Here is a 15,999-nt window from a genome sequence, read left to right as displayed (position 1 = left end):
AGTAGCGAGGGATTACTGTATATATATATATATATATATATATATATATATATATATATATATATATATATATATATATATATATAAAAAATCCTGGGATGAGATAAAACTTTTTAGCCTGGGACGAGACGTGACTTTTTCAGAGAGATACTTTCATGTCCCGCGAGACGAGACTTTGTCAAGAGATTTAACCACGCCCGGGGCCGGAAATAGAGTAGATGACAAAGTAGAACGTAGTAAAGAATTAAAAAATGTTGGTGCGATACACATGTAGAGCAGGTTAGAGATAATGAAAGTACTAAAATTCGAAAGTCTCAAAAAAATTATAGTAAAGATCACATTAGCGCAAACAAACGGAAATTATTACTCAGTGAAATAACGGAACAGTGAAAAGAGACTGAATATATTGTTCAGATTTTAACTTTAAGTCCGAGACTTTTAGATCGTCTAATTTGTGTTGCCATCAGGGAAAAGTAGTGTTTGTTCCCAATGAAGAGGCATATCCGCGAGAATTAAAAGATTTGTTGTTTGGTGAAAGTGAAATCCACATACGCAAGTGGCAGCGACGTGAAGTGACTGGTACGTAGCATAGGCTGGGGGGGTTGGCGAGCAACGTCCCCTAGTGTGTGTGTGTGTGTATGTATATATATATATATATATATATATATATATATATATATACACACACACACACACACACACACACACACACACATACACTTCAGGGTACAGTACACTCGCATGTGTGAAAAGCCAACATAATGGTAACAAAGAGTGAACACTTTGTCTCTCAATTTTTTTGGTACAATGAATTTCAACTATCCTACCTTGGTTAACTTGTCCTTCATGTCCGGCAAAATATGGTTAGGGTGAAACAGTTTTTGTTTTGACAGGGAAACCCACTTCTCAAGTAATATTAGTAAGAAATAGTGGAGGAAAGCTAAGTCAGGAGTCTGGGATAGGTTTGTGAACTGTCAGTCACTTCTGAACAGGGTCAGGTACTTTAAGCCTTTACTATACCCACTAGTCTAATGTTTCCAGATAGAGAAAGGTAGTGACAAGCTTAATGTGGCCAAGTGGGAGACCATTTCCAAAAAAAGGGTGAAATTGTTGATATAAAAATATTCTGGTTCCTGTACTATCTCTATACATTTCTGGATTTTCTGATTTAAATAAACAGGTTGCTTAGTTTTAAGCCAATAAACATAAAAGATACAATGGGCCTACAAAGTTTCTAAATGCTTTGGAAAATGTTTGAATGCCTGCATAAACATGACCTTAAATGTGATTAGATCTTCATCTCTTAAAAATAGATAAATGGAAAAAAATAAAATTAGTAACACCCAAAATGTTATCATTTTCATTTATGCGCTGTTGCAAATGATTCTACATAAAATTCCTTGGTCAGAAACAGTCTGGGAACATAGCCCCTTACAGAATTGCTCCTGCTCATTGCTGGCTTTTTTGTCTGAACTTCCCACTTCAGGTTCTGCCACAATATTTCCATTGGATTAAGGTCTGGACTTTGACTCAGCCATTTAAAAACAAGAAGTTTCTTCTGCTTAGTAGACTGACGTGTGTGTATAGGGCCATTGTCTTGTTGCAACACAAACCTTCTGTTGAACTTCAGTACACAGATGGATCCACTCATGTAGAACCTTCTGGAACAATCTAGAATTCAAAGTTCCAGTTCTAGTCTATGTTCACTCTAAGATGTGAGGGTGTACAATTTCTTCTAGGAGCAACGCAGCACTTTTAAACTGTGCAGCTGTTATCGAGGCCACTCTTTCTTCCATCTTTGAATTAGGTTGGAAGCAATGTAAAGCTATTTTTGTGCCCTTCACTCTTTGGTAATGTACCCACGGCTACCAAAACACCACAGGGGTTTCCAAACCCTAATCCTCCACCATGTGTTATTCAGATCTGCTCATCAGTGTAAAAAATAAGAGGGAACACTGGCCCTAGCCCAGTTTAAGCAAAACAGGCCCAAAACATATTACTACCAACAATCAGTTTCATAGTTAGGATGTGAATGTTATGTGAGAATGCAGTGTTTGCATTTCACCAAAGATAACATTTCTTGACAGATTTATTTTAATCTCACCTGTCCACAGAACATTCTGTAAGTAGTCTACTGGCTCATTCACGTGGTATTAAGTAAACTTTCAAGAGTTGTAGAACATTCCTCTTTGCTATCCTCGAAAGGATACTACTCTTGATTAATGCTTACCTGGTGGTGGACCCATGAACACTGACATTAGCCACTGCAAGAGAGGCCTGCAGATCCTTACTATAGACATTACCCTGACACTCTTTTTGATCTACTGGAAGATTATTGCTTCTGGATGATTATTATTGGACAACCACTTCTGGGGAGAGTAACAACAATAATTGTTTTTCTCCACCTATAATCTGCATGACTGTGGATAGATGAAGCACAGGATCTTTTGTAATTGTTTTGTAACCTTTTTCAGCCTATCACCAACTGCTTGAAGTTATATCAATAGTATAACTCTACATATCTGAAAATGATTAACATAGCAAATGTCAGGAGTATACTGACCAAGAAAAAGTAGGTAAAAGATAAATAACCTAATTCCTAAAAGGAAAAAGAAATTCAGAACTAGCTGGTCAAAAGGCTAGTAAAGCAGGAAAGCATTTCAAAAAAGGGTATAAATGGGAAAATGACCCCGCTTACTATACATGTCTGTGCAACAGCAAAGCCATACCAACTGATGGTCAGGCTTGTGACCAGACCCATGCAGTTCTTCTACCACTTCAACAACTTTTCTTTCGTAACAGATACATTCAGAGGAAAGCAGCTGATCTTTACAGATGATGTAGCCATCCTACAGAGCTAATGTTTTGATACTCGGATGGTTTTCAGTTAATATGGCTTTACTGGTGACTGACATTAATCTACATTATAGTCATTATTTTTTTATGCTTCTGTTTCTCCTCACACTATTTAAGGCCAGTACACTCTATATGCCGATCATCTGTGTGACATTCAATCCCAATGCATTAAATAACCTGGCCTTAAACCACAGGTGTCGAACTACAGGCCTGGAGGGCCGCAGTGGCTGCAGGTTTTCATTCTAACCCTTTTCCTAATCAGTGACCAGTTTTCACTGCTAATTAACTCCTTTACCCTTCATTTTAATAGCCCTGTTTTTAAGGATTCAGTCCTCTCAATTGATTCTTTTCTTCATTAAATGGCAGCCAAACAGAAATGTGACATGAAACGAGCCAACAGATGACCAGATAAACTGGGGTTTCAAGCTCCAACCAATTTAACTCCAACCAGTTTCTTAATGAGAAGCCAATTCTTGCTGTTAATTAAATCCGTTACTTAATTCCTTGGCTTGCTGCTGCTCTCTTTCTGCTACAGCAGACATTTCCCAAACTGTTGATTTTCTGTTTCTGATTATTGACCTGAGAGATCAACCTTACTGAGACCCTCATCTTTCTTTATGTTCAGATAATGTGGTTAGCTGATCACCTGTTTACTCATTTTGTCTCATTATTGTTTGGGTGCTAATTAAGGAAATAGAAGGAACTAAGGGGTCTGAGTCGAGTTAATTAAAACTAAGGCCAAAGTAGCTAATTAGCTTCTTAGCAAAAACAGGTCAGTAATTAAGAAGGTGGTTAAAATGAAAACCTGCAGCCATTGCAGCCCTCCAGGACCAGAGTTTGACACCCCTGCCTTAAACGAATGGATGAAGTACAGCTATTCCCGCTTTCAAAAGGTTTGAAGCCAGCATATAAAACCACCTGTAATATGGTAACAGATATAAATAAATGGATAAGCAATGCACATTAGTAGTCTGAGCCACTTCACCCAACAAAAGAAGCTTTCATTTTGGAGCTTTGAAGCCTTGAAGGATGGTCTTTAAAATTACTTTTTAAAAATAAAGGAAGTCACTATTATTTTGCCAGTGTTGGTATGCTACTTATTTCATCGGTTAACTGACAAAAATTAGTTAGTAGCACTTTTGAATCAAAATACTTCAAGTGTAACCATATAGAAATGTATTTATTTATTTTTAGAATAAATGAGTATGAATCACGTAACTAATATACAGTATGTCAAAGTGCACGTGAGGAGAAGCAGACCTTGATTATGAAAACTTTCAGAGTCGCCAACTAATATAAATAAACTACATCCACTAAACATGCACCATGAAATCAGGAGTTATGTGCATAACATAACGTGATACTTCTTTTAACAATTTATTTAAACATTGCGTACCACCTCACCAAATTGCGTTGGCAGAGTATGATTTAATCTAGTGAAATAGCTGATGCCAACCCTAGGATGCTGTCAATGTAATAGAAAGGCATGTCATTCAGAACACATTTTAATATGTTGCACATATGAGCTGCACACAAATTTTCTTTCATAGTACTGCTGCGAGCAAGGTAATGCCACCCAGCGGACACCCATGTTTGTGCATATGGCTTCAAATGGCAGAGATGTCATCCTGCTGTGCCACGGCATGCACATTACAACGGACAAAGGAAAGGCATAATGCCAGTGTCTTTATATGCCAAAAGCATAGAACAGCAGCAATGCAGACACAGTTTCTGTGATGCACAAGACAATGAATACATCCTTAATGTGTCAAAATGAATATTCTGATGTGGAAACTTGGGCATTTTTTTTAAGGACAGGCTAAACATCTTTAAGTCCTTGATCTAGCAGTTTGTCAAATAACTGCTTAGAATTTGCATGGTTAATACTGTATGTATGTCAATCATTTACAAACGAGGTTGAAATGGAATAAATTCCTCTTAACTAAAATATGACCTACAATTTGCCTGATTTCTTATAAAGCATAAACCCAGTTCTAGGAATTTCAAGCTTACAACAAACTTAAAAATTAACTAAATAAGGAGTTTAATTAAAAGCAGAAGTTGTCTTTGTTAAAACAGAAATTATATGGTTCACAAGGAGTAATGCACAAGCCTAAAATATGATATGATCTTGAAATATGTACATGTACTCTTCAGTAGCCAAGAGCAGTTTTTTTACACAATGCTAAATATCACTAAATGGGCTGATGCTGTATGTATACTCCTCGAACTAAAAATTAGTGATTCCCTATGAACAGGATCTTAAGGCACAGTTGAGGCATGGAGTTTGTCCAGCAAAACTACTACAGGGATGGATCTCTGTTGTTTGCAAGTGATTTTCTCCTTTTGGTATCACCACACTAATTTCTAGCAAGTAAACAGAACATTTAACAAAGAGTACCAGTTTCACAAACATTGTTCTAGTCTGCAATGATAAAATGAAAGTGATGGCCTTTGAAAGAACTAATGTTAACATCTAAATTAATATCCAAATGTATAGTCAGAAGATCTGGGAAGTGACCCGCAACAATCCAATAACAAGATCAAGTTCTTAAAATAAGATAATAACAGAATGAGATACTCAAAAATTTAGTAAAGCCTCAGATTTGAAACCCTTCTTTTCAAGACCACTAAAATACAATAAAAGATGTTAGGATATGTTGTGAGGATTCCTAATATATCTTATATATAGTGTAAACTAGGCTTGATTCACTTTGAGAAAAGCCAGACCACATTAGAAAGATCATACCTCAACTGGTCTGGGAGAAACTGAAAATTATTCAGAAGTTCCAGAAGACTGCTGCTATGGATAAGGTAATGTAGTCTTTTCAGGACAAGGAGCCAGATAGTAAATATGGCAATGAAGTAAACGCTTAGCATTATGTTGGTAGTAAGTAAGTAAGCATATTTAATAACGTGAGCAAAACTGTAAATTGAAATGTTAACTGTAAATTTCACAAAAGTATTAAGACGTATTTCTTCACTCTGACAACTTGTCATACATGTGGCACAGCACCTTAGGACCTACTTAGACACTACTGCATTTCTGTATGCTACAACTGTTTTACAGCTCTGTTAAGCCATTCAGTCTGAAAAAGGACCAGCAGAAGGATTATAATTCAATAGTTGTTGATCTTTAGAAGATTATATAATCCTTGTAAATGATCATGGACAATATTAATATATAACTACATAAAATATTTTACACCACAAGAATCTGCATTAAAGAGTGTGAACTTTCTCATTCAAAACAACGTTTGTCTTGGACATTGATTTTAATTCAAGATGAAGCCAAGTATGGGGACACAAAGTATGTTTTTATTTATTTTTATTTTTTTTAACAGATGGTACTTGAAGAGGTCACTTTTAATAATTCCCTGTAAAGCAAATAAAAGAGCTGTAAAAGCCTTATTATCTATAACCCTGGCTGATATGTCAAGAACACAATTCCTCATTTAATTCAAAAGAGAGGATAAAAATGACAGAAACGATTAGTAATGAAGACAGTCAATTTGTTGATGCTTCTTGAAGAATAGTAGCATGGAACTCAGCAGCAAGGGGTAACAGATAAGCATTAGTTTGAGATAAAAGGTTAAAGATGCAAGCAACTTAAAATCAAATGATTGGCAACCTCAAACTAGTACGTGAGCAAGCAGTTTATTTGAGAAAGCTCTATGAGACATTGACAACAATATTCTATTGTCAGGGTCAGGTGCAAAAAGCACTCCTCTTTGATCGGAAAATTAGTCACTGTTTTACAATTACCATCATACCATTCGTAAAGGTGAATAACTTTTTTTTTAAAGTGAAGGGAATTTGGAATCCATAGGGAAGGGTGAAGTCTAGTATTGATTTGCAACAATTCTGTCAGAATCTTGGTTTGATTTGCAAGCAGTACCACAGCAATTTTAACTGTGCGGCTCATCTGTGTTTGGACTGTAGTGCAGGTGTTATCGGGGGACAAGGCTTGTTTCATTGCTTCATGGGAGGTTTCCAATTCCCCAAACCCCTCGATCGTTGTTCATGCGTCATTTCCGTAACCAACACTTAATGCTTCGAGGGATACCCCAACCTCCAGATTGTCAGTCAAGTCTGTAAGCTTCACAGGGGAACAAATTTTCAAGATTATTGAGATTTATAAAGGTAAATTGCTCAATTTATATATAATGCAACAAGTTAAAAGCATATTTTTTAGCTAAATTTATTCACCCTCAATTCTGTATGTGCTTCAATTTGTAGTTCAAAAATTAAAAATTTGACTTCATCTTCAAATGTGATACTATTTTTGTAAGGGGTGTGAACATAAATCCAACATTTTCTAAGGGTGCAGAGCATAGAAAAGGTCAGGAACCACAGATCAACAGGAATACCAGTAGTTTTATTAGCATGAACACAAAGTTATAATTATGTTATGATGTTCCTAAGCACCAGATCAAGGATTTAAGTGGAGATCTTGAAATGATGCCTGAAAGATCATTTTCATCCACTAACAGAAAATCATAATTTATGATTTTCTCAAGGGAAAATATGGCTACATTTCCCATGCAACACTCCAAGCAGTGCCACAGTACATTCAATCTGTTCTGTTTGTACATGATGGCTCAATGCACTAATTACTTTTTATTAGTGTTTCATTTTTGTCCATTACCATAAATGTTTCTCATGTTTAGCCAGGAAACACTAATACTGGTGTGCCTGTGCTACAAGGTTAATAAATATTAATTTATGAAAATAATCAAACATTAAAAATGACAAAAAAATATTCAAACTTTAATAGAAACATCGATTATATAGTCTGTCACAAATTTAACATCCAGAGGTTTCTAATTTAAACCAAGATTCTGGTAGAATTGTTGTAAGTTATTATTAAATTGCACCAAGCTGAAAGGAAAAAAAACAGTACTTTTTCAAAAACAGTATTATATCGTTCTTCACCAGGAAAAGTGAAGTGAAAGCAAAGGGAAGTTAATTATAAAATTAATATAAAAAACATAACATAATAAAATTAAGCACTCCATCTCAACATTTCATACAAAAAAGTGTAAAAATGTTTTTTCTATTCTAAAATGTTAACAATTTTAAGAAGCTCTTAACTGTGAAGCACAATCCCTATAATATTTTGCCAGAATGTGAAAAGTGAAAATTGCTGATTTTATGTTTAAAAAGGGAAAAGCTTTTAAATACAACAGAAGTAAAATTAATAAGCCAATTCATTTACTATTGCTGAGACCTGAGATGTTCTGTTGATAAATTAGATGTTACCTATTTGAACATTAAGGGATTTGGCAAACTTGCTTTTTTAATGTAATGTCCTGCCATCTAAGAGCACCACCTGCAGGCCAAGTATAAAAGATTATAACCTATTATAACTGAACTGACTCACTCTCTCCATTTACCGCCCTCTTCAATTCACAAATACAACCACACACACACACACACACACACACACACACACACACACACAATACACAGCTTGCGCTGTAGACGATTAATGGCACTGCTGCTTTGACAACTTCCTTCAGAGGCTAGGCCCTAATTGTAAATCAAGTGAGTGACTAATCCAACACTCTGGTAAAACCAGTAAGTACTTGCTTGGAGCAGATCCAGTTTAACATTCTTTTTAAAGGTCAATGCACCTACTTAGAGAACACAATAGCCTAATCTTCAGAGTATTTTACTGTACTGCAAGTATGAAAAATAGCGTGTTGTCAGATCTCCTCTCTGGAAACTGGTAATTAAATTGTGCCGACAGTTCCAAAGTTTTATACAGCTTATGCTAGCACCTATTTAAAAAGGGGGGGGAGAGAACCAAAAGGTTTTTTTTTTATTAAGTAAAGAGTAGTGTGCCGATTTCATAAAAAAATTTCTCAAAAATGCACATGAAAATATAACACAAGCTTATAGTCAATTAAAATAAACTACTACAGAAAATGTTTAAACAGAAATTGAAAAGATTAACAAAGAAAGGTGTGCCGATAAGGCAGGAGACATTTCAGCATCACATTTAACTATGGTCAACAAACCAAAAGCAGAGTTGAAATTTATTGTGACGCTGGGCCAAACAACATAGCCACTGTTTGCATTCCAGGCAGTGAAGTAATTTATTTTCTCTAATACATGCTCTCTAATATAAAAACTATGCTACATAAACAGGGAATTAAAGCCATGGCAAAGAAGCTGCATAAAAAATAAATAAATTCAAGATCTCTTTCAGCTCCAGTAGATGCCATTCCCTAACACGCAATGCTTCCCGCTCATAAATACATGACAAATACTTCCTCAATCATTTTTTATGAGCAGGGATGTGCAGGGGGTAGTCAATGGCTAGCTTGAGGGAAAATAACAACAGCAGGCAGCAGAAACTCTACAGAAACATGACTATGTGGTAAGTTCTCTTTGGAACATCACTCAGCTGGGTTGGCTTTGATGTTTCAACTACAATTATGCTAAAATCCAAATAAGTTTAAACCGTTATCATCTTTTGGCAAATACATGATACTTTACACAATTAATACATATAAACAACTGTAATCCCTGACACATCAACACACATAAATATGGTTACAAATGAAGCATATTAATCACACACACATAAAGAAGCCTGATATTCATTATTCTCTTTTTTTGGTTAATTATTAAAGCACAGATTGCAATTATTTGATGGTTTCCTTTGAATAAGTTACAAACATGTCATCAACACGACTGGTACCCAGACAAAGGTGAAGGAAAACAGAGGGGAAAGAAAAAAAAAAAACATGGGGTGCTTTGGCGACAGCTAAATCACAGACTGGCGTCTCTGGAGCCGACTGCCTACCATTAGGGTCTGGAAATAGTATTTATTGTACAATTAGAGCTACAGAGATCTACCTGTAATCATCCCCAGTTACAGGTGTGAGAAGATTTCTGGAGTAGGCAACTGACTCATCAAATGTCAAACAAACTTTGATGTCAGTACTGTTACTGTGAGCCTCAGGTAACCTCAGCACACATGTTATGTCAAAATTTTGGAGATTTATTGTATTTAGGTCAGGTAATAACAAATTCAAGAAAAAAAGAAGAAGTTGCTTCCTGTTGCAGACAGTAATTTTTTCAGTACTCATGAATCATCCCATTTATGAAGCACCTGTCAAGTTTGTAAAAGGAGGGGGTGTGAGGGGGGGCTGTTTGCAAATTTCTACCTATTGCTGGGAAACTATGACTAAGCTCCTGTTGCATCTCAGTGCCAGAAGTGGTAAGAAAAGGTGTTTTTGTTCAGAGTAAATGGGTACAATCCTTCAAACAGAAACTCAGCTACAGCCACCTTTCCCTTTTTTCACATTATCACTGCACAACCCGTGTTATCCAGTTTTGTGACACAGAAGGTGACATCTATTCCAGCAGCATCAGGATAAAGGAAGGACCGTAACCTATATAGGGCACACTCATTAACACACCCACACTTAATCATAGCTGGCACCAATTAAAAAAACACAACCATATTACAATTTATATTCACAGGCAACTGGAACCTACCCCAGAAGCTTTAAACAAAAGGAAAGTATTATTCCTGAATGAGAATACACTCCATCTCAGGACACCCTCAACATACAAACTTTACACAGACAGTGATCTGAGTAAGACCTAAAACAACAAGCACAATGAACATCAAACATCCCCTAAGATTTGTAATATTACCCTTTTGATATTCTCAGTCTTCCTAAGAACCTGCTAAAACCAAAACTAGTAACTTAATCAATAATCAGATATTTTAAATGTTTGCCTGGGGACCTCAGCCCACAACACTGCACTGTTTGGACAGGAATCTGTTATGACTAATGAATGAAACATTCACTTTTTGTGAACATTTTTAAAAAATGAGAAGAACTCAGAAGAAGCAATGTGTGTCTAGTCTGGACCCTAAAGTCTCATTTACCAAGAAGTCTAAAAGGCTGATGGCTTGACCAATGCATAACATTACTACTATTTTCATTGAGTCACATAAACATTTTAATTAAAAAAGCATTTCATACGCAAACAAGTCAAACATGAAATGCAGGACAAACAGTGGACAACAAAATGCTCAATTATAGTATTCTAATGATTTAGTGTACTTGCACATCTGACATTAATTGTTGTTTTGGCTTCTAGTCTATGAATGTTTACTTTTCAGTTTAAAGCCTTCTCACTCTTTGATATCATATGGAAATGAGAATTTTTAATGGAAAATTGAAACCATGTGCCTGTAAGTACTTAATGAAGTACAAAGAGCAGGGAATGGTATAACTACAGAGTGCTGCTTTAACTCACAATATTAATCCTGATCTCTGTAAAAGGACTCTATGTGTGTGTATTATACAATATGTAAACATACATTTATGCAAACACAATTCCCAAATAATAGACAAAAGTTCCTCATGTTAAAGCAATTATGATTTAACTTATATTATTAATCTTAATCCTGTAAAAATAAAAGGAGCATATATAACTCCAAACCGTCTCTAAACAATCTTAAAAAAATGTGTTTGCTTTTTTTGTGCCTTTTAATTGACACTGAATGCATTCTGTAATAAAACATACTTCTGGAAGGCTGGGCTATTAATTATTTTAAACACAAGAGAAAAAATAACAAAACAAAGACAGAAAACATCAATAATTATTACCACAATCAATTAAAAACAGCCCACAAAAAGTTAGAACATGAAATTTTTGTATTAAAGTGATGCATAGGAAAAACTGTGGTTACTTTTTTCTCTGAGGCTGAAAAGTTTTTAAAACTATTTTATTTCAGCAAACCTCTTACATTATAGCACATTCATTTGTACTATATTTACTGAGTATCATTTAACATTTTCTGTTTAAAATGAAAATGAGTTATATAGTAAATAGCAAATTCTTCAATAATGATTATACACAAAATGAATGTTAATGTTTGTTTAATGATTAGATCATTGTTTTTAAAATGCAATACTCAGGGATTACTTTTTATTACTCTGTGCAGTCTATACAGAATAAACTACACAATATTATTCACTCAATTTTACATTTCTGGACTAAACATTTAAATCAATGATGGACCTTCTGAAGACAATTATTAAGACTAATAAATGTGGCAGGTTTATCTATAAAAAGATAATAAAAGGCTACAACGGAAGTACATTATTTATACTGAATGCTGCTTAATAAGTAAAATGATATTTGTACAATATTAAATAATGACAAAAGTAATTCAATAAATAAAAACATCTCTTATATAGTTCCTCTCTGTATTGAATAGCACTTGCACAACGTCAACCACTGAGTCTGAGGTATAAAGGAACCTGAAGCATTTTAATTTAAAGTCAAATCCTCTAACCACTTTCTCATATCACAGCCGATGTACAATTGTATTTTACAATTCATTCATTTTTAAATATACTTGATTTTTAAATTTGTAGATGATTTATTTAAATCACAAGTTATGGGTATCCATGGAAAACAATAGTTTTCTAAATACTCCAGATTTGAGTGTTTGATCACAGATATGTTTACTGTTACATAATTATTAAAAAAAAAAAATAGGATAATTTCAAAATGTAGAAAGATTTAACAATATTTTTCCATGTGAACTTATAACACAGTATATTTAGGGTAAAGCTCTCTTACCAAAAGACGAACATTGCTATACTTGGCTAATAACAGTCACTGTTGCCAAGCAGATTTCTGAAAAGAAATGGCAATCTAACAGCTGGAGGACGACAAAACTAAAGCCACGTAAATGCAAAGTCACTAAATTGTCTTAAAATTGACTGCCTGCCTAGTATAGTTAAACTACACATTAAACTACAGTAAAATGATAATCAAAGGTTTATGCGTGCTGCTAACAACAGCATTCACAAGTTTTAATTTCCTAAGTCAGCTACTATAAAGTGGTGCAGCAGGTCACTGAAGCTGTTGGGGGTAAATGTTTCTGTTATAAGATTTTTTATTTTTTTATTTTTTTTAACTGAAAATCTAAAAAGTTACATAAAACCTATACATTATTTTACAAAATACACACAGTATAACTTAAAAAAGTATAAACTGAACAAAGATTTAAAAAATATTTTTTTTTCACTAAGACAGATGTTTCAAGAACTCAAATTTAATTGAAAGTCAACATCAATGAAGGAAAACAGCTTAACACAAATATAACTATGATTAGAATTGGTTTCATTTAGACAGCACATGCATCTGTCATACGTGTCTCTGCTTATTTACAGGAATACTGACTCTTAATATAAATTTCCAGCTATAATATAGCCAATATCATCGTCATCAACATAAAAGAGTGCACCATAAAAATGTGACGCTTCCCAAAAAATAATATAATTACATCTCATAGCACAAACTTACCACTTGTTCTTCTTTCGAATATAGTCTTTTTCTGAAAGGTTCACCAGATAAATCATTGGCTTTGAAGTCAAAAATAAGTGCTTGTTCAACACCTCAATCTATGTAATTAAGACAGAAAAAAATCAATAAAAATCATTAGCAGAAATAATTAGGACAAATTCAGTTTTTAAGGCTTAACACTAAGCATAAATGTCCTACAGTAAATATTTACAAAAGACCATATTTAATGTACACTAAAAATCAGAAGATCCTCTGAATTAATTAAATCAAAGAGCTCATGGCTTTCTTAGGCTGTGCAAAATGTTATTCGTAATGAAAATTATAAATTACCACTAATGGTAAGATAAGCATTTTCTCATATGAACTTTTAGTATTCATCCAAGACAATATATGCAAGTGTGAAAACAACTGAAATCTTAAAATTTAAATAGACAAAATATTGTTAAAACAATCAAACAAATCGTTTTACAAAATTACTTTCTGGTCATGTGCGTTGCATGTCCTTTTTTAATTCAATAGAGCAATTACCACCTTGTAAAAACGTCAACGCTCTGCAGTGAAGAGGGATAAGTTTCACATTTTTTAAACATACTCATTTACCTTCTTTCACAACAAATACTGTAAATTATAAGGGTGATTTGAAAAAGATGAAAATGAATATATAAACCAAAAGCTTTGTTTTTAACAGAGATATCAACTGTAAATTGCTATAAAGATCTCCCTTAGTTTAGGCTGTAGAAAAATTACATTGTGGTGTACCTGGAGACAAAGCAGTTTAAACTAAACACACTTTTTATTGTTACGCAAAACAATATATTGGCAGAAAATAATGTATAGTGTACTTGGATACAAATTAACTCAAACACATATTTTTTTTATTCTTAAGCAAAGCACAATACATCAGCAATATTTTACTGATATTAAACCTGAATCTATTTAGAACTACTGAGTATATGAAAGCCTTCAGGTAGACACATTAATAAACTGAATTTACATAACAAGTCTTACCTCCTTATCGTTCCATTCATGATAGAAACGAACATGCTTCTTCTCATCTATTATCCAGCTCTTGATTTTACACATTATGTCCTGTATAAATTAAAAAAAAAAAGAAATTAGGAAAAGATGTCATTAAAGTACATAAAAAGGAACGTCTCAGCAGGACACAGTGTAATTATTTCCTAAATGTATGGCAATCTGAACGCCAAAATTAACACCACTTGGCAATGGTAAAGGTGGCGGACATAAAATCTTAAATATGAAGAATAACAGGTTTTTATTATTTGCAAAGTGTTCTTTTGGGGGGAAAAAGTGCTATCAAAATTTAATTTGGTGCAATGGAAAGAATAAGCTTTACAACATGTTTGCAAAATATCATCAAGCTGTGTTTATCTTACTCCTATTTATCACAAACAATTTACTCTTCAAAATCTAACACAGACTAGGCTAAAGTAAGGTGCCAATTAGCATAGTTTATGCAGGAGAAATGTTAGGCTTTTTCCAAGATGGTTTTCCACATTCATTATTTCTGCTGTTCTTGGTTAAGACCACAAGCAAGATATCTGTGCTATTAAGGAAATCTGATGGAGGAAAGGGTGGAAAACCAGGAGGGGAAGGAGTTATAAAAATTGTAATAAAGAAACTGAACCTGTTATTGGGAATCCAGCCCATAAAAATTAGCAGGACATGTCAAACCTTTTTTTTTTTTATATAACATACATTTTTGTCATCCCTCCCTCACTAGCCCCTTCCTCGATCGGCATGAAATAGGGAGAGAAAAAAAAAAGAAAAAACTGCCAGAGCTTCAATTACACAATGGCAAAAACCTCATACTGATGACCTCCAACCAGCTGCATTCACTTTCAGAACATCTCTCTCCACAGGAAATCTAAAGGCCTTTTAGTTAGTGAGCTAGTGTGCATTCAGAAGGAGCAACTGCAGGAAGAGACCAGTGCACTTTGTTTCTCTGGCCTTTCCTCAGAAAAAGATTAATCGTCTGTGAAATGGAAACAGCAAAACGGCAAGTGACACAAACTGAACCCTTTCGTGCTTTTCCTCATCAGCTTCGTGGCAATGAAACTGAAAGCTGCGTGTGGCGAGGTTCTCCTAACAGGCAGGTGTTAATAAAAGACACGCAGGTTGAAGGAGGTCAAACTTTGCTTTTGCTGGTGGGGGTTGGTGTGGGCGGGTTTGGCAGACCCAGAAACTTTAGGGGTCTTTTTATTTATTTATTCATTTTTTTCTTTTTTTTGCAATTTAAGACTGACTGGTGCATTTTCTCTTCCAAAATTGATTTTGTGCAAATGCGTCAATGATCAAAGTATTTTTGTGCTGACAAATCTTTTTGAGTACAAAAGTAGCATACAAATATTCAACACAAGATTGTGTGCCTATTCAAAATTACTGTTAAAAAAATGGAAAGAAAAAGTTCAACATGGAAGTATTTGACACATATTCAACACTGTACTCCTGTCTGATTTTCATTATTTGTTCATTACTTATGTTTCTGTCTTGTTTTTTGATGAAAATGGATTTTAAAAAGTGCACATGCAACCACACTGTATGGGGTTATCAACACTCTTCAATTCTATTGACCAGAATTATTAAGAATGAATATACTAATAATTAATTTCAGCATATTTTAAATACTATAGTAGGTACTCGGAGAACAACAGTTTTGACTATATACTGTATAAATTTGCCTGTTCCAGAGACCCCCTTTGTTAACCTCTGAGCAAGACACTTAACCTGCCAGTTCTTATAGCAAAAGTGCAAATTAAATAAACAATTACT

General features: G+C 34.3%; 1 protein-coding gene across 2 annotated transcripts in view; it reads right to left on the bottom strand.

The window, feature by feature from the left end:
- ola1 (Obg-like ATPase 1) overlaps positions 1-15,999 on the bottom strand; it is a 296,977-nt gene that overhangs the window by 53,153 nt on the left and 227,825 nt on the right. For both annotated transcript variants that reach the window (XM_051930680.1, XM_028806276.2), the window contains exons 6-7: positions 14,215-14,295; positions 13,207-13,304 (exon numbers count right to left, since the gene is read on the bottom strand). In XM_051930680.1, coding sequence (XP_051786640.1) covers positions 13,207-13,304; positions 14,215-14,295 — 179 coding nt within the window. The remainder of the gene's footprint in view (positions 1-13,206; positions 13,305-14,214; positions 14,296-15,999) is intronic.

The sequence above is a fragment of the Erpetoichthys calabaricus genome, chromosome 8 (genome assembly GCF_900747795.2).
Source record: "Erpetoichthys calabaricus chromosome 8, fErpCal1.3, whole genome shotgun sequence".
In the NCBI taxonomy this organism is placed as follows: Eukaryota; Metazoa; Chordata; class Cladistia; order Polypteriformes; family Polypteridae; genus Erpetoichthys; species Erpetoichthys calabaricus.
Note: the sequence above shows the minus strand (reverse complement) of the source record. Positions and strands in the feature narration are given on the sequence as shown.